This window comes from Hirundo rustica, chromosome Z, assembly GCF_015227805.2.
Source record: "Hirundo rustica isolate bHirRus1 chromosome Z, bHirRus1.pri.v3, whole genome shotgun sequence".
Taxonomy (NCBI): domain Eukaryota; kingdom Metazoa; phylum Chordata; class Aves; order Passeriformes; family Hirundinidae; genus Hirundo; species Hirundo rustica.
Genome location: NC_053488.1, coordinates 21,058,814 through 21,084,650, shown reverse-complemented (window position 1 = coordinate 21,084,650; position 25,837 = coordinate 21,058,814). Strand labels below are relative to the sequence as shown.

General features: G+C 43.4%; 1 protein-coding gene across 4 annotated transcripts in view; it reads left to right on the top strand.

The window, feature by feature from the left end:
- The first annotated feature begins 864 nt into the window (after positions 1 to 864).
- Positions 865 to 25,837, top strand: part of LOC120765619 (phospholipid-transporting ATPase ID-like) — a 74,933-nt gene continuing 49,960 nt past the window's right edge. The window contains exons 1-4 of one of the 4 annotated variants that reach the window (XM_040090666.1): positions 865 to 938; positions 5,236 to 5,379; positions 12,280 to 12,358; positions 23,923 to 23,981. In XM_040090666.1, the coding sequence (XP_039946600.1) occupies positions 12,316 to 12,358; positions 23,923 to 23,981 (102 nt within the window). In that variant the 5' untranslated portion in view covers positions 865 to 938; positions 5,236 to 5,379; positions 12,280 to 12,315. Of the gene's footprint in view, positions 939 to 4,741; positions 4,874 to 5,126; positions 5,380 to 11,979; positions 12,091 to 12,279; positions 12,359 to 23,922; positions 23,982 to 25,837 lie in introns of those variants that run through there. The other 3 variants (XM_040090667.1, XM_040090665.2, XM_040090668.1) reach the window with 3 other exon arrangements.

The window sequence follows — 25,837 nt, the reverse complement described above, 5'->3', positions numbered from 1 at the left end:
TGGGCCTTGTGCAACACCCCTGTTACAAAGGGCACTCTAGTCAGAGGCTCTGACGAGCTGGGCTGCTGCTTTGCCCTCAGCTATTGATTTTTTTTTCTGTTCACATTCCTCTGGTTAGCTTTTCAGGTGCCCTCCCAAGCATCTCCCTGGTATTCCCCTCTTTTCCACTGGTGATGATTAGGAAATATGTGTGAAACGCAGTGTGGACACCTCTGGGGTTTGCTGCAGCAGCTGATTAACCCTGTGCTTTGCCAGTGCAGCTGGGCACTTTCACTGTTGTGGGAGAGGCAGAGACAGACTGTTATTCCAGGAATATACTACTGAGACAGGAGGATCTCCATCAGTTCCCACCAATGTATGTATCCATCAAATCGCCCAGTTTCTCACAGGATCACAGAGAATATTTCAGGTACCTAGGAGACTTCTCTCCTTGCAACAGCATCTTCCCTTCCAGAGCAGTGAAATTTTGGTGGGGAGTGAGTTTGTAAACACAGATCCCAAATCTGGTAGGAACTGGACTCAGAAATGAAGTAGCCTTTGGCTTTGTTCCCTGTAGAATTTATTTTCTTCTACACTTTTTTCTGCTCTTCATTATAATCTGAGCATCTGAACCTGGGTTTTATTGAGCAAAATGTTTTTGGCTCTGCTCCATCTCCTAAGGGCTGCAAAGGGGACACCTGAGAGACATTATTTCAATTTCTGTTTTAAAACATCAGATGGTATCACATTTGCAGGGGTTGGTGGTAGGAAGATGAGATAAGTAGTTGCGAGAGCAAGTTGTTGCTTTCTTTTTAAAGAGAAGACTCTGGGCCTTTTTTTGATTTCTCATGATTTTCCTTAGCTGGCACTATTTTTCATTAAGGGCTTGGAACAGTGGGTAAGGGGCGTTGGGAGAGAAAAGGCACCTCTAGCCACACACCCATCCTTCCCTGCTGAAGGTAAGTGGCACAGCACCATATCCTGATCAGTATGACTCACGTTATTCCACACACACTCACAGAAGCTATTTTCTGACTATTTCCATGTGGTGTGCACTGGGACAGCTCACAGCTTCTTGAGTAACTGGTGAAGTATGGGAATACTTCTATAGGAACCTGTAGTTCTAGAGCTGCACCTTAGATTATGCCCAGAGAGATGGATGCATACAGGTAGGAATCCAGAGCATCCCTTCAAATTGGGTTAATTTGGAATTCATTGAAGGACTGGTAAAATGTGTTGAGCAGAGTAGCCCTAGAAGAACTTCATGACACAACTATCCTCCCCCATTTAATTTTCCACCCATAGGCAGGTCATGATAACAGGCACATGTAGGATTTCATTTTTCCTTCCTCTGCAGAGTTGTGGTGTGCATTCTGCCAGTACGACAATTTTATCTGCCACATTCTCCACAGGGATCAAGGACACTGCCAGTGCACTTCACATGTGATACAGCGTATTTGGTCTTTTGTTACTCACCTTATGATTGTGATGGTGTTTCCTGGACAACAGCAATTTACAACTTGGATATTGTCCTTATGGTTAGTTTTTAAGCAGTTCTCTCATATCCAAGGTGTGGACAATAATGTCCTGATTTCTTCCTTTCAGTCCTGCATCCTCCTCTGACTTTTGACAAGAAGAGGATACAGAAGGTCTCTCATAGGAGAGCCATCTGACCCCTTGGACCCATAGCAGGTGCTCATAACAACAGATGTTTCAGGTGGCCCCACAGTGAAGTGGGCTACTTATTCCTCCCCTGCAACGAGCTCCTCACTGGTTAGGACTAGTGGAGAAAGTTGGGACAAGGAAAGCAGAGGCTGTGGGGGGAAATTTAGTCATCTACGGCTAACCCTTGGGGGTTTGTGAGGAAGCCCTCCAGTGCTATGTAGAAAGGCTTTTCTGGAACAGTGACTGGCATGGTTAGGAACTGAGAAATGCACTTGTGCTGTTTTGGGAGATGGAGATGAGGTTGGGTGGGTGGAAATGATCCCTGGAGATTGCATCAACTCTGGGCGTGGGGGATGAGCCCAGCATGGCTCATCAGAGAGCGGTACCATCACTCATCTGCAGAGTGGTACCAGCCATGGCAGAGCAGGTCAAGCTTCAAACCTAAGTGGCAGACTGCAGTTACAAGATAGTAAGGGAAAGCAAAGACCATCAATGCTCCTTTTGAAATATATTGGATCAATGGGAAAGCATCAAAATAACAGTAATTTAAAAAATTGCATATTATAGGCAGAGATTCTCGAGAAGTATTGGTTTAAGTCTATATTGTGGGATACTCTAGCCTGTGCTTCTCTCCTCTTTCTCTCCTATCCTCTAGTTTACTCCAGTTACTCGAGGGCATATTAAGGCATGAAAAATGTTACTAGGTCACCAGACATGTTTGGGTTCTGGGTACTCCTGAGATGATCCTCTGCTCTGTCACTTTTTCTGTTTGGAGGAAGAACAAATCTAATCTGGAGAGTGGGATGAGAGTACCCTTTAAAACAGAGTGAGTGAAGCTTCAGTTTTGCAACTTGATCACAGTTGAAATGCTGCAGATGCTGAAGTACTGGAGATCATTTTCTCAGATGAAGGCAGTGGATAAGGTCTTAATGGCATAAATTTAAATCCATCCCACCCTAGTTAGCCCTTTTTGACTACTGGGCATGGGAAAGTGGAGAATTCAAAAGTGAAGGAGCATGGTATGGAGGAGGCTGCCTGGCCAAGAAGACAGCTTGTTTACTGAAAAAACTACAGATTTAACTTCTTCCCACCACTATGGATCATGGCAAGTGTCTGCTACCCTCTTGCATCTGTCCAGCTGAATCTCTATTCAAATCATGCTGGCTTCAGGGGACACTCAGACACTGAGCATATGTGTACACTCTTTATACAGGAACTGAAATTTCAACAAGTGCCACTGCAGGCACTGCAGTACTCCCTGGCATGTTTGGAAATCTGCAAAGGAGGATGCAAATTGTGGGACAATTGGGAAGATGCTATCCAGGGAACAAAGTGTAAGGCGAGGACAAGAGAACCCAGAGCTGAGTTCATAACCCTGAGTCATTCCTGCTCTTGTGAGTGCTTCCATGTGTGTTAAGCTTCCCTGCATGAGCAGGTTCACTGGAGTTTACAAGGAAAGAATAGCTAAGGGAAAAAGTCATGGCCAATGTATGCGAGGTGGATTTCAGTGCCAAGAAAAATCATATAACAGCCTACTAGACTCTTAGCTATATTAAAGTCTAAATAAGACCCAAGGCTGAGTGACTTTACTGTTGGTTCCACTTGTGTGTCAAAGGAAGGAGACTAACCTAACTCTAGGAAGGAAGAAATTACTGTGGCCAAAGTCAAAGTGGTAATAAGCAAATATAAAGAGAGCAGCAAAGAAAGTTGTAGTGTAGAATGACTTGTAATCAACCAACATATTAAAATGTCATGAAGGAAAGCAGATGAAAGTTATAAGAATGAGGAAAACTCCAGAATGAGGAGGAATAAGAATGAGGTTTGGAGAACCTAATTTGGAGAAACAAATATGGAGAAGGACCAAAATTAATCCAGATCCTTGTACTTTTGCTTGCAGGAAAAAATGTGATATTTGGGCTGTTGCTGTTGAAATGAGATGTGAGTGGTGGGAAAATTAAAAATGGCTAGTGCAGGGGGAATTTCTCCAGTTAGAAGCTGTCAAGGTCAAAATCATCTGAAAATGACCTGGATCTTCAGGAGATCAGTCCTATGTGCCATGTCCCATAGTGTCTGTCTGTATGTATCAGGAAGCCAGTTCAGTGAGCATTGTCTCAAACTGATATAGTTTGGAGTATCCCTGAAGTCATGGAAAAGGGCACAGACTCTTCTTCTTTCAGAAACTGCTTATGGTGCTAGAATGTCCTCTTCATTGTCACTGTGTTCCTCAGCCTTCATGACCAGCACTGGACCACTACCACTGTACTACCACTGCAGCTTCCAGAGCCCTCCTTACCTTTCCTCTTGGCTACAGAAGATTTCATTTTGCAGAAAATACTCTTTGGCAAGGCCATGACTCTTTTGTTACTATAATTAATCAATTCATTAATACATTCATGTGGGTAGGTATGAAATTAATTTTAACAGTGTTCATGAATTTCTCTGTAGGAAAACTTTGAAGTTGAAGGAAAAAAAATCCACAAATACACATAGAAATGTTAAAGTTTCTTGTGTTGTCACAAAACATGGAGATGTTCCTGGCAGGCATTACTGTGAACATGACTATGTAAAGAATACGGTGCTTTAAAAATGGTTGCAATTCACAGGTATAGGGAAGCTAGAAGCCGATTAAAGTTGTAGTTGCCTCAGTTTTGGTCTGGAAATTAGAGCAGCTGGCAATTAAAATGCCAGGGGACTGGCATATAGGAAATCACTGTAATTGTGAAGGCTCCCACATCTTGAGGAAAAAAAGTGAATGTTTTGTTTGTTGAAGGTGGGAAAATGGGGTGGGAAGGTTGGAAGGCTCATGAGACTGCTGGGGGGTTCTGGTGAGGAGGGTCCCTGTAACCACAGTGAGCTGAGGCAGATGTCCCAGAGGGCAAGAGAAGGTCATGCTCTTGGGATGAGCAAGCAGTTCAGCACCGAAGCAATCCTCCGGCTGGCTGGAGGAAGCTCTGTGGTTGAGTTATGCAATTGTGCTCTATGAGGCTTTTCTCTGCAGAGTTTTTGCTACTCACAACTTTGGAAAGTGGGTGAGGTGGAGCCTTGGGATCAGCTTGTAGGACTGTGTCTCTGGGTTTAAGGAGTCCTGACCAACTCCAGCGTTACAGACACAGAGAGAGGGGCTGCTGCTAAGAAATGGATCTGTTCCCAAGTTCATCCTTTTGAAAAATTTGATATGGACTCTTTTACTTGCTTGCTTTCTTTTTGAAAGCTTCCGCGTCGGCAGGAGGTAGGTAAAGAGATCAGCTGTTGCCTCTGGAGTTAATTGGGGTTCCCCAAGCCTAGATGCTGTGCTTTTCTGCTTTACTCTTTCACAGTTTGTAGGACTGAAGCATTTTATTTTTAAGGGAGCTACTACACTCTCTCTACAGGAAACAGAACATAAAAAAAGGAAAGGGGAGGGAAAAAAAAAAAAAAAAAAAAGAATTGGCAAGGAGCCAAGCCCAGTGACTGAAGTAAGAAGTAGGGAACTTGGAGTAAGTGTAGTTGCCGGGACATTGTATGTCAGAGCGAGTCGACGGCGGATTTTAAGGGTGTCGGAGACGACGCGCGATGCCCATTTCACAGCCCAGATAAGGTTTGCGTCCGTAGGTCAATGTCCTGGCGCTGCGACTGCGAGCGAAGCTGTCGCTCTTGGGAGGGGATAAAGCTGCGTGTAAATGAGAAGAGAGGAGTGTACCGGAGTGCTATGGAGGGCAGCAACTTTGTTGCTGTGACTTTTACAAGCCTTCAAGGGTAAGATTTAATGCTTTCCTTCCGCTCTCTTGTTTTTCCAGCCAGTTCTGGGGGTCGGGGGGCAGAAACTTGTGGGGTTTTTTTCAGACCCAAGAGTTTTGCGAAGCTTAACCAAAACGCTCGGGGTTGAGCTTTTACTACGGGCGAGCTGCGAGACTTCTGGGTGGAGTGAGCTGAGCTGTGCATAATTCCAAGCAGCAGCGGCAGCAGGAGCAGCAGCAGCCGCCCGGGGAAGCTGCTATTGTTTGTTTCAGAGGGATCAGACTGCGTTTCTCTTTGGGAACCCGCTCCGCCACAGCTGTTGATCCGTAACTTGAGCGTCGTCGCAACTAACTTACCCAGAGGAGCTGAATGCAGTTTTTTGACTGCCTTCCCGGTGTCGGTTTAAAGAGTGTTTTAATGAAGACAGATGGAGGATGTTGGATCATTACTTTAAGACGTGGCAGATAACAGACTGAGTCTGTTTCCCAGCCATTACCGCTAATTGCATTGGCACATTGGAGTGTAGGGGTGGGAACACAGAATTTCACGGGTTTCTGTATATATAGATTGGAACAGCACCAGAAAATAGCTGTAGGGCTGGCTCACCTCATCCAGGATGCCTCCTCAGGTATAGAAAAAGCAGGGAAGTTTCAGGGTTACTCTCAAACCCTTTGCACTAAGTCAACAGATTTAAACCAGAGGCTACACTACTTTTGTAAACCCTGATGCCAGGAGTGACCACTTACAGTGGTATTCCAGGTTTTAATTCTGCCAAATCTGATTTCAGTCCTAAAAAAGTAGTGTTTGGAGTCAAAATACACATTTTGGTTGTCCACCCTTCAGCTCACTTTCTGTGTTTGCAAAGCAGGGAGTGGCACAACACATGCTATTCCCTGTTTTGCTCTTGAGGTATTCAAACACAAGAGGATGTAGGGAGGGGTGGAAAAATGTAAATAGTAACGTATTTCAGTCCTGAAAGATGATTAGTACTAATTACTTGTATTGGCTGAAATTTTTGCATCTGCTTTTGGTAGGGAAAATCAAACACTTTTTTTCTTTGGAAGCAAAATATTACAAATTTGGCTGAACAGTACAGCTGTAATTCAAAGGGCAACTCCTTTGTGTGGCACATGGCAAGGTCAGTTTGTGCCCGGTGTGCCAGGTCTTTACGCTGCTCTTACCAGAGCCGTGGCAAACACTGCACTGTGATCCCCTTCTTTTGTAATACCTGTGGTAAGTGTGACTGTCCAGCTCCAGCATATGACATGTGGCAACAGAAACATGGATAAAACAGGGAGGTTGAGGACCTCATGTATTTTAGATGCTTAGTATTTTCTCAGATGTGTCTCCAAATCCATGTGTAAAGTGATACATGTGCAAAATTTAGGGACTGAGATCTCGTATTTAACATTATTACTCCACCAAGAGCAATAAGCAGTGAAAAAATGAAGTTTTCAACCTTTTTTGTAATGATGTTCAGGGCTTGGGATCTGTTTTCTCATATGTTGAGTTATTGGTTGGATATTTAGTACTTAAGCCTGAAAAATAATAGAATTCTAAGATCAGTGGGTATATGTGATCATTACATAATCTAAACACAAATTTTAAAAACCCCAAACTTTTGTGCAAAACCTGATCTGACCTGAAAAGGCGAGTGGAGGCTTGATATGCTTTCTGAATTTGTACCTGCACAGGGTTGTTTAAACTTTTTTGTGTGTATACATACCACAGGATATTTGGTGGCAAAACTGATGGGAGAAATCTTGTTCTTCTGACTAATTCCCCTCATTTCTGGGTGTTTGCTTCCTGTAGTACAGCACAATTCACTGCCCCCTCAGATCTGATATGACCACTGCTTGGACAGGAATTTCAGTCTGTACTGAACTACATCCCATGATCTAGATTAAAATAACCCTTCCAAAAATTATTGTATTTAACATGGATCATTTCACAGAGTCTGGGAATGAAGTGATAGGAGAAGAGGCACCAAATATATTCTAATTCATATTTATCATTAAATCTGATGTATCGTATATCTGTGTCCAGAGAAACAGGGCTAAGAAATGAGACATGTTTTCCATCCACAACATCTGCTCTGCATTCATCCAGGTTGTGCCACGTCTTTTCTCATTTTGCCACTCAAGGCTGTGGTGGTGGGAAATGCCTCCCTCCTCCTCCAGTTTGCAGTACAACCCTCAGTGAACCTTTGCAAAGTCCACATACTGTAGCTCATTGCAACTTACCCCTCATTCTGGAGAAGTTTTGCAGTTGTGTTCTCAACCCAAACCGTTGAATTGTGGGATGGTTTGCGTTGGAAGGGACCCTAAATATCATCCTCTTCCAACTCCCCTGCCATGGGCTGGAACACCTTCCACTAGACTGGGTTGCTCAGAGCCCCATCCAGCCTGGCCTTGAGCATTTCCAGGGATGGGCCATCCACAGCTTCTCTGGGCAGCCTGTGCCAGGGCCTCACCATCCTCACAGGGGAGAATTTCTTCCTAATATCTAATAAAACCCTATCTTCTTTCAGCTTGAAGCCATTCACCCTTGTCCTGGCATTACATGCTTTGCCAAAAGTTCTGCTCTCTTGTAGCCTAAGCACTGAAATTTGCTCTGAAATCTCACCAAAGCCTTCCCTTCTCCAGGCTAAACAACCCCCACTCTCTTAGCCCATCTTCAGAACAGAGGTACTCCAGCCGTCTGATCATCTTGCTGGCATCCTCTGGACCTTCCCCATCAGCTCTCTGTCATTCTTGTGCTGGGACCCCAGAGCTGGCTGCAGAGCTCCAGGTGGGTCTCACCAGAGCAGAGCAGAGCAGAGGGGCAGAATCCCCTCCCTCCCCTGATGCCCACGGGGCTCTGGGTGCAGCCCAGGACACGTTTGGCTGGTCTGAATGCACATGGCCAGCTCATGTTGAGCTTCTCATCCACCAGGTCCCTCAAGCCCTTCTCCTCTGGTCTGCTTTCAAACCATCCTCTGCCCAGCCTCTAGTTGGGATTGCCTTGACCCACCTCACTTCTGTCACTCTTAAATAAGGCAGAATTTGGTTTGTGAGCAAACATGATTTCTCTATTCAAGACCTGTCAAAGCAGCTTCTCATTGTGGATATTGAAATATCCAGAGCCCTTGATCAAACTGTGAGTAGCCATAAAGCAGGTGTATTGTCTTTGCAGACGTGTAAGCAACAGAGAGACAGTTCACAGAGCCCTGTTGGTATAAAAGTGTTCTATGGTGAGAGGGGATCATATATTTGTAGCTTATATCCCCAGTTCCCTGTAGGTGAAGAATTGGGTATTTGAACTTTAAATAATTTCTTCTATAGGTCCTGAAAATCTGGGGAAGCGACATGTGTCCTGTTAAGCTGAGGGGTTGGACCTGCATGAGTGCTCAAATACTATGAGCCCCAGTTGATTATTGAACAGTGCAGAGTACCTGGGGTAAAAAGAAATTAAGAAAATCCAAAAATAATCAAGTGGAAAATGGAACAACAAAAAAGAGTCCAGAAGGACTCTAACCCTGTGGAAAGCAACTAGAGGAGACTGAAGCAGCGCTACACTTTGCCTGACCATAGCTGGTGGCAGGGAAAATTAACACAAACAGGAAATTGCTTTTTTTTCTGACTATAGAATCTTTTTTATGTGTTTATGGGTTTTTAATTAATACAGGAAAAGGAGGCTATGAAATTGTCCTACCAAAATTTGAGAAGTACTTAATGCCACACTACAAATGAAATAGGAGATAACTTTTTCCCCCATTTTTTTCCCCCGGGAAAGCATAAAGAGAAATTAAAACTGTAATTAAAAATAGATGTGAGTGGAGGAAGCTGATGACCCATCATTGCAAATTTGGAAGGGAAACTGAATCTCAGATTTAAAAAATAGGAAAATAAAGAAAACGGAACAGGACATGAATTTTGATTACATGTGAAATCTGTGGGGGGGAAAAAATATCCTGAGGGAGGTTGTTCATAAATACAGGTGCAAAGATGTTGGACCATGCAGGTAGAATTGAGAGTCTAAAACAACCCAAGAAAAAAGGCCTGACACTAATGAGCAGGAAGAGCCAAGGTCAGCCAAGAGTGCACATCTGTCTACAAGCCGTGATAAGTGAGAAAATGGGAGCAGTATCTGTTGCTCCACCAAAGGGGACAACTTCACCATTACTTGCTTGTGTTTATTTTTACACCGGCAGCTGGTGGTCAATGAGCTCTCAGACTGAAAACAGACAACTGGAAGTGTGATAGTGTACAGAGGGGTGTGAGCAGGCAGCCTTACACAGAAGCTACAGCCTTTGTGAGAGTGGCTTTCCTCTGTAATGAAGTATGGGGATTAAATGTGTCAATAACAAAGCAGTAAAGGAAGATATTTGCAATATTATGAAAATAAAGGGTACACCTCAATGCAATAAGGGTGTGTCCAGCTCTTAATGCCATCATGTATGTGCCCATTGAATACTGACACATTTTCAAATTATGTTGTGGTTTGAGCAAGTCAGGAACTAAGTTTTGCCTAGAGGATCAGGTCAGCTTGGGAAGGATTCATACATAACTCCTGGGATTTAACTAAGTGAGCAAGTATGCCAAGTGTGGTGGAAATGACGTACTGGAGAGGTAATTGGTACAAATGGATGTGGCAAAGTTATCTCCCATGTCTGCCCTAAAAGGCAAAGTTTCGTGGGAATTGAAAGCCTGTAAGGTTATTTGTGCTGGCCATGATGGTAACTTAAATTTACTGCCCAGTGAAGATGTTCAATGCATGCAGTCCTGATTTAATGCACTGAGAAGCTGTGGGAATTACATGTTTTCCATATAAAACCACTGTATTGTTTCAGTCTTCTTGTCATGCTGCAGTCCCACCAGAAACCAGGGTTCAAAGAATCACAGTAATTAACAAAAGCCGTGTGTCAGAGCTGAAGGAAGTTTCAGGTTTTTGTTTGGAAGATGTGAAAGTCTATTGTTTGCTTCATGTTATTAATGCTGAAAGAAAGCTTATAACCACCTTCTCTTCTCTGCTCCCCCAAAAATACAAACATCCTTTTTTCAACCACTGCTGAAATTATATGCCTTGTCAATTGAGTATACAGCTGGGAGAGGTTTGGTAGCTGGGGATTGGTTTTCTAAAATGGTTGGAAAATACAGGAAGATGCAGGGTTCATATGGGTCATGTAACCATCAATATGATGATTATAACCAGTTAACCTTTTGCATCTTTGTGCTGACAGTGAACAGTGACTTTTGTTTTTCTAAAATGTTTTGCAAATACAGCAACATCCAGAGTTCATATGGATCATATAATCATCAATATTCTGATTATAACCAGTCAACCTTTTGCATCCTTGTGCTGCCAGGATTACCAGATTAGTGATTATCAGATCCACGGCTCCTGGTGCTTCAGGAAATCTGAGGTCTTTACCTCTGTGTGTGTGGGGAGTGTCTCACTCTTCCCACCATATTAGGGGAACTCTCTGTCCAAGTTAGCAGGGTTTTGTAAGACATAATAGTAATTCTAAAATGTGGAAGAAATACGTTGTAAGTGATAGACTGAGGCCAAGGACGGAAAGTAAGCTTGGTCAGCAGGGTCAAAAAAGCTTTAGGTTGTAACATTGCATATTTTAATTTTAAGTGGTTTGGCTTCATGGGCAGAGAAATTCTGGGGTGATGTGGTACCAAAGAATTTGTCATGATGAGCAGAAACAATTGGTGGGGTGAATAGAGAAAGGACATCTTCAAAAAGAGTGGGCACAGAGTGGGCACAGAGAGGCCCCCCAACCTGTCACTGAATTCAGATTCATGCAACTGCAGCTACTAAATATAGCTTTGCTGGAGCATCTGGAGCAGAAGCTTGACATTTGCAAGGATTGTAGAGTTTTCCTTAAAGTTTACCTTTATTTTCTGCAAAGACAGGAAACTGAAGCTTGCAATGGTGGTGTTGTATCAGGATTGCGTTTTGGATGTGACATAGGCTGTGTTCGCATGTGTGTGTTTCCAAACTATGACATATTTGCTATTCCTGTCTCCTTAGGCACCCTTGGTCTGCACAGATAGCATAGGATAAAGTGAAAAATGGCATTCTGTCACCTAGAAGACTTGTTCTAGATAGACTGTGACTCTCTCAAGTGTCTCAGCTTGCCTCACTGGTACAACTGGTACAGTGTTCCTGTTGATTCAGGCTCCTGGTCACAGAGCAATGCCGGCTTTTCTCACGTTCACAGATACTCTAGGTTGTCAGCACCAACATCACCTTCATATCCTTTAAATAACCTTGTTTGATGATTGGGACACTGAAAATTTCACTACCAGTCAGTTTTGATGTGATTTTTTTTAATGCTCGATTCCTCTCCCTATCAGTATATATTCAGCCTTAAATGCATATCTGGTGCCTGGCCTTAGCTTCTCGGCCAAGTAGTTTGCAGCCAGTGGGGGAGAAATTTTATTCTAGTCTGCCCCAAACATGCAGGATGACCAGCAATGGACAACAGTGTGAGCCAGTGTGTGTTGAGCAGAGGCAGATTTACAGGAAACCAGTACTTCCTGCTGCTTCCTCCTCCTCAAGGAGGCTGGTCTTGCTCTGGGTAGACACGCAGTTCCTCTGTACCTAAAGTACAAGCTCTGGGTGTGTATTTCTCATTTTCATATAACACCAATGTAGTGGGAATGTCTTCTTCAGTCTCTCTTCCACTGGCCCCTTCTTTGTGCCATGTCAGGAGATGAATTGATCAGCATGTCCAAGGTAAGGTAGTCCACTGACACACTGCAGCCTGAAAACCTAAGATTGTTTTGTATTTTAATGCATTCTGGATGGTAAACTGTGGCTGTTGGCTGCAGTGCTTAGGAATTTGTTTCCCCCATTTATTTGGCATAGAATTACATGTATGGGCTGCTGTATGCGTTGTGAATTGCCTCCTCTTTTCTCTTGCAGAAGTTCCATGGAGTTGGACTAAAATAAAGTTTTGGGATGTCTCTATTTGGATTAAAATTTGGAAAGAAGAAATTGAAAGGTGAGTGTGGTCTGGTAATGACATTGTCATGGGAGCAAAGGAATGAAAATACAGCACATGTGCAAGTCCTTTAGCTCCTGTTTGGGAACATGTCTGGCCCAGAGCAGGTAGGGGAAGATGCATTTTCTTTTCTTTTCCTGCATATCATACTTCTTTGGAGGAGTGCTGTGGACTGGGTGCCAGTGAATGGGGGCATATCTGCAACAGGACCAGCTACAGAGTTTGTACTCTGTCGTGACACGACTACTTTGGGGAAGTTGGGTTTTGGTGTTTTTTTTAAATACAGGAATCCTTTCTGGGCATGGATGAGCAAAGCACAGTGCAAAGGTCTGATGCAGTCTTTGGATGATGAAATGTACTGGTGCATCTCAAATTCTATGTTCAGTTTTGAGCCTCCCACAAGAAAGACTTTGAGGTGCTGAAGTGTGTCCAGAGAAGGAAAAAGAAGCTCATGAAGGGTCTACAGCACAAGTTTTATAAAGGGCTGCTAAGGGAGCTCTGGGGTGTTAAACCTGGAGTTTCTAAAACTACCTGAAAGGAAGCTGTAGTTATGTGGGGGTCAATCTCTTCTCCCAGGTAAGAAACAGGACAAGAAGAAATGGCCACGGTACACCAGGGGAAGTTTAGATTGGCTATTAGGAAAAGTTTTTTCACAGAAAGGGTTGTCAAGCATTGGAACAGGCTGCCCATGGCATTGGTGGAGTCACCATCTCTGGAGGTGTTTAACAGATGTGCAGATGTGGCATTTAGGGACATGGTTTAGTGATGGAGTTGGCAGTACTGGGTAAACAGTTGGATTTGATGATCATGGAGGTCTTTTCCAATCTAAACAATTGTATGATACTGTTTTATGATGGCAATGGTCCTGATATTCCCTCCAATCAGAAACAGGAAGAAGAGTAAATCAGAAACATGCACCCTGAGAGCACACACGTGTGTACCCTGAGAGACCCTGTGTGCAGTCTCTGATCAGGGATCTAGCTGCAGACATGGTGAAGAGGGAAAGTCTCTAGCCTTTCCTTTCAGGGTGTTGTTCCTCTCTGCATTTGATGAAGCTGGAACTACTGCCCTCCTTGTATTTTGACAAGAATTTTTTTTCCAACTTCTCCGAACTCAGAAGACTGAACAGCTTTTTCCCAGGGGTTTATTTTTGCAATTGTGCTGCTATTTCCCCTTCCTGGACCAGGGCAGACGGTGAGCCCTGGTGTTAAGACAGGAGCATCCGTTTGCTTCTTTAACAATCCCAGGAGAGGAGGTTGTGATTGGTCCCAGGGAAGGATCTCTGCCAGCCCCAGATCTTTTTTACATCTTGGTTTTTGCAGATGAGGGTTTGTCTGTGAGCCACCATCTGCTCAGGGCACCTCCACTCACAAAGCAGTAGCTGTTCAGATTATCAAAAAGATTCTGTTGCTATATTAGGAAAGTGGTGTGTTTTGCCTGGGCCTGAGTCTGGGTTTTAGCTGGGAATGGTTCAGCTGCCCCGCCCTCAAACAAGTATTTGAAAAACTTAGATCTTCCTAGATATAAACCCGGTATTTTATTGGGAAGAATAATTTCTTTTTGCATCCAATTATCCATTCAAAACCAATGGAAGCAAACTGGAAAAAGTTCAGAGGATAAAGGAAGCAGAGGTGATCAGGGAATGAGGAGCTTCCATAACAGGAAGCTGAAAGTGTTTTCTCTCCTCCTCTTGTGTTTTTAATTATTTTGCCTTGCAGCCCCAAAGCTATGATTGCTCCTGCAAACATTTAACTAGGCATGAATGCCAGTGTTGAAGTGCTATTTTAATCCAACAGTTTATACTCTTTGTGTTTGTAGAAGTCCAAAGGACTGTGCTGCCTGAGAGCAGGCAACACCCTCCCACAGGGAACATCCCATGTGTTCATCTTGGAGGGGCAGTACTGCTTATGGAAAAGACCAAATCTCTGCTCCAAAAACAAAGCTGGATGACGTTTAACCTTGCTGAAGAGCCATGCTCATGATATGACTTTTATTGGAGGGAATGGATTACCTCAGGCATCAGCTGCTGGACCTGGGATCAGGATTGCTCCCAAGAGATCCAGCTTTTCTCCCCAGCAAGGCATGGTTTCCACATGAGCTGAGGTGCAGGTGAAATATGATAGGTGTAGTTTAGGAGGACAGGTTACATGGTCTTAAGTTTCTTGCAGATAAGGGTTGGCTTTTTATAGTCTCAAGGTCTTCATAGAATTTATCAAGAGTGTAACTAAAACGCAGCTCATGCTGACATATGAAGATGCCTGGAAGAAACCAGTTGCTGGAAAATGTTGGTGAAGCTGTTCCAGCTGAAGCAGGATAAGCACCAGAGGTGTTTCTGTGGAAAAGATGCCTGAGATCTTTTACACTGAGGTCTAACCTACAGTGAACGTGGGTGGAACAGAGAGGGAGGGGAGCACTTCTAGTTGATCAACTGTGTGGAAGGTTGGAGATGGCTGATAATTGTGGAATGTCTCTGTTCACTGGCTTCCTCCCATGGCAGTTTAATTCTGAATTGGAGCTTCATACCTTGAGGATAGGGTCAGGCAGGTACTGTCCATGAAAAATATGGGAATAGAGAGCAGGGAGAATTTATCTACACAGCTGGAAGAGAAGTCATTGCTGCAGTTTTTTCTCCACAAGCTCAGCCTCAGGGTACTGTGTGAAGAGGAGGAAGGTTATACATTGAGCTAGGGCTTTTGTAAAGTTCTAGTGGGTTTTCCTTATTGGTGCTCACCAAGGCAGCTGGTCTTGGAGCAGTCAGGCTCTGGGCAGGGCTTGGCAGCTCCTGAAGAAGGCAGCCGAAGACTGGCGCTATGGGACATTGAGCTCAGCTGCCTTCTGTGATCCCCATTCTGATCCGATAGGAAATGTCTCACCACAATAGACATTGAGTATGAAAAATGTATTTATTTTTACATAATTTCCCATGAGGGAAATAACTGTGAATTGAAAAACTTCTCAAAGTTTGTTTCAGAGCTGTATTTATTTTTATGATTTTTTGCATCACTTCCTATCACTGTGCATTGCTGCTATTAACAACATGTGCAATTATGTTAAGCTGTAGTATTTATCAGCATGTCTAGGAGATACTGTTTTCTAGTAAAGGAAATTATATGTGCCAGCCAGTCCCTATCAGTCTAGTTTTCAAAATAAAAACAAAAGACTATTTCAGCTGCCTTTTTTGGCATGCTAATATTAGTCAAAATATTATGAACTACTATCAGACATAAAACCAGAACACAGAGTGATATAAAATTCTAAACCAGCTGGGTGGGGAATGAAGAAAAGACAAGTATTTCTACTGCTAATACATTTGAAAAACATGTATTTCATTTTGAAGCAGACTGAAACAAATATGAAAAGACATTGATGCTTCTTGAGAATTAATTTGTTGCCAGGCATTTTTGAGACATGATGCCCCCACCTCTGCCCAAACCTAGGGCAGGTGGCTGAGACATTGCTAGGAGTAGGAAAGGAGGGAAAACCAGAACTGGTGTTATTGCAGGAGATGGGAAAAAGGAGAGATGAGTCAGCCTGTGTCCCTTCCTAGAAAAACCTAAATGGCAATATTTTCAGGTTTAAGATTATCCTACATTTCTTCCTCCTGTGTCCCAATTTGACTACAAGTGTTGTACACACTGGGCAAATTTGGGGTATCCTTTTGGATGCTGTCTTTTCTTCTTTTTTCTTATGGTGATAATATAAAATGCTGCTTTTAGAAAAGGGCAGGGTCTACTACTGAACTTTATGTTGATATTAAAAATTGACTAGACCTGCGGCAGAAATATTTCCAGTTCACCCTCAGGGTTTTTTATGTCAGACCTTTCATCTGCTGTATGAAAATGGAGGAGGTCAGTACATCACCAAAATGGGCCCTCTGTTAGTAATTCCAGTAGCAAAATAATTTGGCTTTCTATACCAGGGATATATGGAATGTTTTACCTGTGTGAGAAATTCCACTCTGTGTGGAATTGTTTGTTTGTTTGTTTGATGCCTACCAGGAGGCTGAGCTCAGTACCAATCATCAAAAGACACAGTCCATGACCTCAAAAGTGTATTTCTTGCATTTTATTTCTTCAGGACGAAGGAGAATTCTTGGTTTTTTGAGGCAAAGAAACATAATAAATATATTTATTTAATAATGGAGGGACAGGAAGGATGAAAGAGTGCTAAAGCCATTGATCATGGTGTCTGTGTAAGGTCATGATGCATTCTTTTTCTTAATTAAATGCCTCACACTCAGCACTGTCTACTCCATTTCTGATATGAAAATGCATGTGATTGCCAGCATAAATCCTCTCCAGCAAGGGCAGCCAGAGAGTCTCCACACAAGAGGGGGGCATCTGCACATTAAAAATGTGTGGGTTTGTAGCGTGGAGCCTGGGAGAGCCCCTCCTATGAGTCAATAAAAAAACACATTTGTTTGCCAGGCAGCTGAACATGTTCCTGCTCCAAGCCGGGCTTGGCTCTGACCTCCCTCTCCCCGTTTCCATCCCACTGGTTTCTCACTGCTGCTGCTGCCCCAGCCACGCTTGTTGAACCCTGCCAGGCCCTGGCTGCCATTCAGGGCAGGGATGGGCTTTGGTTTCGTGCTGCAGAGCAGCAGGTGCGCAGCACCGGTCAGGTTACAGCCTGAGGGTGACACTCAGGTAATGACGGTCCGACAAATGTCTGGGTCACAGACTGGCTGTGAAATACAGATATTTAACCACCATGACCCTCAGACCTGTCATATGGCTCGTTGTTTCACCCATGCATCCTCTGATCCATATGAGATGATGAACTTTACATGTAAAGATCTCTGGCTTTTGTTTTGGATGAAGTTCACTTGTTGCAGCTCTGATCCCAGCAAGGCACTGGTGAGTTAAGAATGTGAAAGTCTTTGTATTGGTGATGTAAGAAATAATCCCATTCTCTTTACCCCAGTGACAGGGACTCTACCCAGGTACAGCACCTGCAAATCAAGACACTTGTTGCATGGTTCTTTCACCCCAAATGATTGCAAAAAGGGGCAATTATTGCTCTAAGGTGCAAGGGGATTTTAGCTACTAGCTTGTATAATAACCTCCGAGGAGAAAATATTTTGGTTGCCTAACACAATATATGATGACTTGCCCTCTCCCATGGAGTTGCCTTTCAATGGAGAGTATAATTCTCAGGTTTTTTGAGGGGAAGATGGAAGTACTGACTCACCATGTCAGTTTCCAGTCTCTTGTGCGTGTAGAGGAGCAGTGCATCAAAGACCAGAAAACAAGGCCAGGATTTGTCTGCCTGATATGAGATGGCTGATCTCCTGGATGCTGGGTGTGAGGTAGCCATAGTTGAGAGCTGATATCAAAAGCTGGGCCACACAGTGATGGTGAGATGCCCAAAACTAGAGACAACTAAAGTTAGGAGGGATATGGGACAAGGAGGAGGTAGCAGGAGACACAGCATGAGGTGTGTGACTAGAGGGGGTCTTCTGAAACTACTTATAGCCTGTTGGAGAAGAGACCTGAATTACAGTCCCAGTATGGTCAGTTCCCTTGGAACCAGAATAATCTGTTATAGTCTTCACAACTTGGTAAGGATAATAGCTTTGCTAAGAACAACTCTGTAAGGGAAGTTGGGGAGATAAGTCCAGCTTCTGCATGCCACTATTTGTATCTGGTTCAGGGCAGAGTTTTTGCTCTTGAGGTCACTTGTTTAAAGTGTGGAGGAGAGATTATTATTTTGACAGAGTTTATGCTGTCTCTGTTCTGTTGTCAGGGTTAGTTACCCAGGCAGTCCTCTAACTGGGCTGTGTTCATTTCATGCCTAGTTTGTATAGGACTTGGCAAAACCAGGCAGATCTTAACCTCCCGTTCCTTGGAGCCACAAGACCCAATATCTACAAAGCTTTTTTCCAAGCACTTCTCTTGGCATATGCTCCTTAGCATAAACCAGAAACAAATTTCCAGGCTGTCTGACCAGATCTCGAATCTAACCTTTTGCAGGAGTTTTCCATGCAGCAGTCCTAAAGTAAGAAAGCTGGTGGGCTTGCCAGTTAGATTTATAGCTGATTTTTTGGCATGGGTTTAATTTTATTAAATACAGATGTTATTCTGAGGTTTAGCTTCTAAAATTGTCTGCCTGAGAAAACAGGCACTTTCCCAGTGACTTGGTCTCAGTGGTTAGACCAAGAACTGGGCACTAAGCCATATTTATGTACGCTGAGTTTCCACTGATGAATAATTTAAAATAGTTTTCAGTGGCAGTGAAATGATAACTTGGATCACAAATACCATTCCTTCTTTCCAGTGAATGCAATATGCAGAAGCAGAACATTTGACTTACTTAGAGATATATTAAAAAGTTTCAAGAAATTAAAAACTTCTCATCTGATATCCATACAGCTTCCCCCTCCCTTTTTTCCTCATTGCTTTCAGAATCAACAGGGCATGATAAGACACACATGCTTGTATCTAAAGCCAAAAAACCCTGAGTTATGGTTTCCAGGCAAAGCTGGTGTAATGCTTGACTTTTCTTTTTTTTGTTTGTTAGTTTGTTTGTTTATTGTGATCATCCAAGAGTCTTTGTTTCTGTCCACACTTCCAGAGACAAATGAGAGTCATGTGGTCTATGATGGCTGAGAACTGCTGGATTAGCAATAGGACCTCACAGTCCTCAGTGGGTAAAAGCCACTGAGGCAGTGTTGCCCAGTGCATGTGGTCAGAGTGGTTCTCCTTTGGTGTAGCCAGAGGATAGGAAGTTCTCCTTGCTGATGCTGTTGGATGCATCAGTGAAATTTACTGTGGTTTTTCTTGATTTAGCCAAAGGTATTGGCTTTTACCCAGCAAGAAAAATTAAATTCTGCCACTAGAAATTAGCCTCATATTTTGGCCTTTAGTGACACTGCCTCTGAGAGAGATGGATGGCTATGGTAACCAAAGGCTCTATTCAGTTTTGAACCAGATTCGCAGTTACCAGGGGCCTTAAGAAAGGGTTATCACAGAAAACCTGCCCTTAGGTGTCATATGGGAGCGCAGTGCCTTGATTCTTATTTCTGTTGTTTCATGACCCACTGCCTCATGTTTCTGTGCCATCTCAGAGCCATTTGCTGCCATTAATATTGCTCACATAAAAACGATTTGGAGTGTGCATCTCTTACTGTTCTGCAAGGCTCCTTTCTTCACTAGGGCACATACCTGTGTCAGCTTTTTTCTAAGAGCATTTGAGACTCGAGTTCAAATCCATGTGTCAAATGCCTCTTCTCTGGCTGCAAAGACCCTGGGGGCAACCTGAGAAAGGGGATGGCTTCTTGCTCCCCCAGTGTGCCCTGGGAAGAGCAAAGGAGCTCAGGGTATGTTCAACTTTTGCCTGCAGCACCTGGATTTCTGTTTCTGCATACAAACAGACAGCGGCTGAGTACTTCAGAAACTGCCTTGTGACACTGAGGCTCTCTAAAGCTTTGCCATCTATTCCTATTTACACTGACACCATTTATCTTTTCTGTGGCATTTCTTCCAGGACTAGACTTTGAGCCCCTGAGGAGGGGATAAGGGTAACACTTACTGTATGGCAGGAAACAGGCAACTGTTGGGAAGTTCTGTTTTTAACAAATAGCTTTATCTTTCATCAACTTTGAGAATACTGGTTGCTCTCAGGAAAATTCCTGAAGGAGCACACAACACAATAGTTGAAGTCCAGCAAGTCTGGACCTCTTGAGCTCCTTTTCCTCTGGGACACCAGATAAGTGACTCTGATCTCTTGGTACATTGTTATCCCTATTGTGAAGATGAGAAAAATTTGTCTGAGGAAAGCAGTGAAGGACTTAGCACTTCAAAGGTATTGAATGAAGCTGCTGTGGTTGATCTGAATCATCCATTTGGGGCAGATGGCAGCTGATTTCAAAATAACTGATACTGTTAGATGTGCCTGAAGAAGGAGAAAAGCACATTTGCCTACTAACATAGCTTTACATTAGTGATTAGAGGCCTTGATGAAAACAGCCTACAGATGGAGACCAAAAGATGGTGATCTGAAAAAGGGCTTAAAATTTAGGGATGCTTTGTATTTACAGGGTCATTGAAGAAAAAGGAGGAAGGCTAACACTTTAATGCAGTGAACAGCTTAAACGCTTGCTAATGCAAGAGTGAACAAACAGGAAGAGCTAGATGTCTTAACAAATCATTTAATAGGTGTAACAGACACGTGCTGTGATAATTCATGAGGCTGGAATATTAATATAAAAGAATAAAACTAACTCTGTATGGTTAACAGAAGTTTTTGTTTCTTGACTGCGTGGTCTGAAATGCAGCTTGAAGAAAGAGATGAGCAAATTGCAAATCTCTTCATAATGTTACAAGGTAATGAACAAAGGCATAGCAAACCAAGAAGGGCAGTCTTTTGTGAAAAAAAAAGAAAAGAAAATATGGTTTTCTAAGAGGCAGGACATGGTGGTAAATGAAGAATTCTGTCTGTGCAGAGGCAGAGTTGGAGAGAAGTGTAGAGGAGCACGACCTACTCAGCTGGCACAGAGTTTTGGTGCAGAGGTGGGTAATTTTTTGGAGAGGAGAGGAGGTTGTTTCAGAATTGATTCCCTCCAAAATGGAGACAATGGGAGGAGTTGGCTGGTCCTCTGAAAGCTGGAGGGAGTGTAAACAGGAATAGTTATGAAATTATGCAATGATTCTTAGGAAAAAATGACAGTATCAAATTGTTTAACATTGACTTCAAGAAGAAAATCTTCAATAAATATGAAGAACTAATAGCTGAGACCTCATGGGAAGGAATCCTGGGGTGGAGAGAGAATTAGAGCTGTTGTTTCTTTAAATAATTGATATTAAGGGCACATAGATAATTAATTGATATTAAGGGCACATGTATAAGTTACTGCCTTTCAGAGAAAGGCTCAGAAGGATGAGTGAAATGATAAAATCAGAAGCTCCCCATTTACTTCAGACGAAGGATGCCTCTAGAAGGTGCAAAACTGTTTTATCCAGCACAAACACTGTGGCAAAGGCTCAAAGTGAGAAAAGGCTATCAAGGGCGTAAAGTTGTTCTGTAAGAGCTGGGGCCTCTGGGGAGGCTCAGTGGAAAAAAGCCTAGCAAATGAAGCTAAGAAATTAGAGAGGTTTTGTTGGTTTTTGTTGGTTCCCCCCCCCCCCCCCCCCCCCCCCCCTTCTTTTTTTCTTGAGACATCTAACATAATACTTGCCAAAAGCAGAGGAGAAAGGGATCGGTTTTGGGCTGGAGTAGAGAGAGAGTGGGTTGACTGGGCAAGGTAAAGAATGCCCTAGAGCAGTTCTGCGTTTGAGAGTCTGGCTCACAGGCAGGCAAAATTCAGAAGACTGGGAAGAGAGCAAGCACAGCATCCTATCTTGAAACAGGAAAAAAAGAAAAGCTGAGCAATTATAGATGTATTGGCTTCACTTGAGTAAAGGTTGAAACAATACAGTAAACCACTTCAAAGCAACTAGAAGTGTATGTGTGGGGAAGAGATGATTAACAGTCAGCAGTCCTGAAAAACTGCATCAAACCAAAATTAATTCTGTTTTAGTGGTAGCTGGAGGGCTATTGAAAAAGCCTCAGATAGCTGCCATGTATCTTGACTGTCACTTGTGACATTTTTACAAGTAAAGTGGAGATACATTTGAGATAAAATCACAGTGAGTGTCAGATTTTTCGGAAAAAAAAGGACATTAACAATAGATATTGATGACTGATTAGGAAGCTTGAAAAATTCATGAGGGGTATATCCCATCCTGAGTCTGGTATTCAATATTTACTTCTACATCTTGACAGAATAAAGAACACACTTAGTACATCTGTGAATGGCACCACACTGGCAGAAGCTACTAGAACACTAAAAGACAGGATTAGAATTGACTAGTTGGAGAAATAGTCTCAAAGAATTTGGATGCATTTCAGTGAAGACAAATGAAACGTTTGCATTGCCTGATGAGGCATCTGGCTCTGCCAGAAAGAATCTGCCAAAGTGGATCATATTCTGGGAAGCCATCCTCTGTGTGCTGGTGGTGAATAAAGATATTACTTTAAATTACTCCTGGGTGAATTCTTATGCACGATATGCATTGTCTGCAAGGGAAGTTGCATGTCCCTTGTGCCCTGGTCCGCTTTGGTAAGGTCTCAGCTGCAAACCATGGCCCATTTTGGGCATTCATCCAGAATGGGCTGAGCTAGCTGGGAAGCCCACTGGAGAGCACCAAAAGTGATGTTCCTACTGATGGATTAATGCATAGGAAGTGACTGAAGAAATGGGAGCTACTTGCCCTTGAGAAGGCTAGCGTAAGGCATAACAGCCTTCAGTACGTAGTGAACTTGGAATCACAGAATCATAGAATCCCTGCACAGAACAGCTCCAACAACCACATGTCGTGCCTGAGAACATTGTCCAAATGCTTCTTAAACTCTGCCAGGCTTGCTGCTGTGATCGCTTCCCTGGGGAGTTGTTGCAGTGCCCAACAACCCTCTGGGTGAAAAACCTTTTCCTGGTATCCAACCTAAATTTCCCCTGACACTTCAGGCCATTCCCTTGTGTCCTGTCACTGGGCACCCAGAGGTGAGATCAGTGCTTGCCCCTCCTCTTCCCCTCCTGAGGGAGTTGTAGACAGCAAGGGTCTCCCCTCAATCTATTCCTCTCCAGACTGAACAGACCAGGTGGCCTCAGTTGTTCCTCATATGGCTTCCTCTCCAGTCCCTTCACCATCCACATGACCCTCCCTTGGTCTCTTTCTAACAGGTTTTATATCTTTTGTTTACTGTGGTGCCCAAAACTGCACACAGGACTCGAGGTGAGGCTGCACCAGTGCAGAGCAGAGTGGGACAATCCCCTCCTTCAGCTGTCTGTACTCTGCATCCTTGGCAAGTAGCACAAAGGAATTTAGGGGAAGCAGAAGACCCTCCTAAGACAATACAAAACTTATTGAAATTTAAGTAATTATTTTTATGTTAGATTATGCAGGAAAAAACTGCCCTAGGGGAGGGAAACTTCAGTCCTAGAACAGGCAATTGAAGAACAGGTGTTGCTGGAGCTTTCTATGTCATTTTTGGGGAAGAGAGGAGAGACCCTGCCTTGAGCTAAAGGACAGATTTGATGACCTTTTGATATCCTTCCAGTAATTTTTGATTTCGTGATAGCTGTGGTAATGGTGTCCCATCAGTGGGATGATGCTCAGAAATGCACCCATACTGGAAGAAAGGCACCAACTGTAGGCTGATGGCAACAACTCCAAAGACTTCAGGGGGAAGAGAAGAGCAGGGCAGGAAGAGTGAGCACCACTAGTTAAATGGGAGGTCCTATCCAGAAGGTGAACAACCTGGCCAGGCACTGGCATTACAGTGTATGCTGGATAGAGGAGACTTGTTACGTGGTGTTGAGAGTGCCGTGGTCCTAGTCCTCAGTGCAGCTCCATCAACATCACCAAACACCCCAGGTCCCTGATATGGGGCTGTTGGCACAGGGCTCTGATTCACTGTGTCATTCCCTTCTAGCAGCTATGCTTGCACTTTTGATGCTTCATTTACATCTGTATTGACTCTGCTTACCCTCAAAGTGTGATGGATGTGTTTCCTTTTCTTTGCAGAGGAAGAGAGACAACTTCAAGCAAACAACAGGGATTTTAATCTGCAGTTTGAATATGCTGTAAGTAACCAGCGTATGTTGTTTCATGCAGATGTAGCCACAGATGTAGCTGCATCTGCTTCATGTCTCAAGTGTTGTTTCAAAGGGGTGAACAGAACTGCATGCCAGCTATGGCTCTGCAAACCCGGCAAACACAAGCCAGATGAACCATCTGAGGTGGACTGCTCAGCCGAGGTGGATTGCTCAGCCTGAAAAATGGGCAGTTGAAGGAGATCTGATTCTGGAAAAGCATGTCACAGTGACTTTGCACATTTCCAGAAACTTATTTGTGAGTCAAACTTTTGCAAGATCAGGCTCCAAGGCCTTTCAGTAACAGAACCTGGGGGTTGTTTTCTGTGGAAATTTGCCTCCATTTAAAGTAAAACATGAAAGGAAGTGTGTCAGTTCCTCAGCTTTTGCAGTGAAATCATCTCTGTCAGGAAGGTTTTGAATCTGGCCCTTGTGGCTTTCTGCCAGCTTTTCTGCCAGATTCTTAACAGCCTGCTTAGGTTCACTTTGTGCTGTGAAATCTGTGATTCCAAAGTGCACCTTGACACAGGCTGGCTGTGTCCTAAGTCTGCCAGGCTAATTTGCCAGGGAGCCCCTTGAAAAACTTGATTTCCAAAGCTGGTGGACCATTTTCTGATGCGGTCTGCAGAGGAGGGCTAGCTCAGCCACTAGATCTGTCCTGCCTGCTTGCAGGGACATCCTCTCTGTGAGGCCATCCTGAAAAGCTGTATTCTTTCAAAGTGTTCACAGCTGCCAATTAATACTGAAGTGAATTTTGTGAATTTTTATTCTTTGAATATCTGAATTCCAGTAGCGAAATTAATCATTCAGTTACTCGGGAGCTCCTTTGAATCATGTTTTGGTTTAGGAACATCACAAGTATTTTCTTGGCAAGAGTTGAAAAAACTAAGCACTTTAGAACACACTAATTTCTTGTGACAGGGACAGTCTGACTTGCCAGCAGGTTTGACTAATGGCAGCATGGTGATTTTCAGTGGTCACTTTTCATCCACAGACTACACAACATGGGCTAGAGAGTCACAAGGTCCAGAGCTGCTGCATGTGTCCTGAATATGAAATGCATGGAAGTTAATATATGTGAAGTATTATGCAGCATGAATGTCTCATCAAGACTGATGATTTGAGACTGAGGAAGAGAACTTAATTAGCACACAACCTGTCAGTAGTGTGCTGGGGTGTATATTGCCACTACATAGGGTTTTGTCATCTTTCACTGAATGATTGCTATGTGCAGTTGTGGGACAAGAAAGTAGGAGGGAGATGGGCAGTTATGTCAGGGTAAAGGGAACAAGCAACTCTTCTGGTTCCAGGCCTAATTCTGTGAAAAGCTATTCAGAAAACTGACTTTGCATGACACTGCTTCCCAGCTGATTGCTCGGTTGTGCCCAAGGATTTGCAAATAGCCACAATTAAGTAGATGACTTTGAGAACACTTCAAAATTTCCATAAGTCTGAGATTAGTTGGTAAAGTGAAGGCAGCCTAAAAGCCAGCTCAGTATATTGTGTTAAAACTTGGCAGTCTTGGTAATCATGCCCCTCATTTTAGTCAGCTATGGTGCATGATTTCTGGAGTCCTGTGGAGAGAGTGAGGTTTGGGAAATCCAGAAAATTGCCCCAAAAGAGCCAAGCCTTGAAGTGATGAGTGATAACAGACTTTAGGTGGTGATGCAAGAACTGGCCTAACTGTACAAGGCTGCACTTAATATCCTGGGCTGCTTATTTCCAATAAGTCCTTGCAAAAGTTCAGTGTATTAACTCCATGTTAATACTCCATACACTGTGGTGTATGAAAAAAACTAACCTTGCCATAAATCACTTCAGATCCAATGTGGTAGGTTGCTGATGAA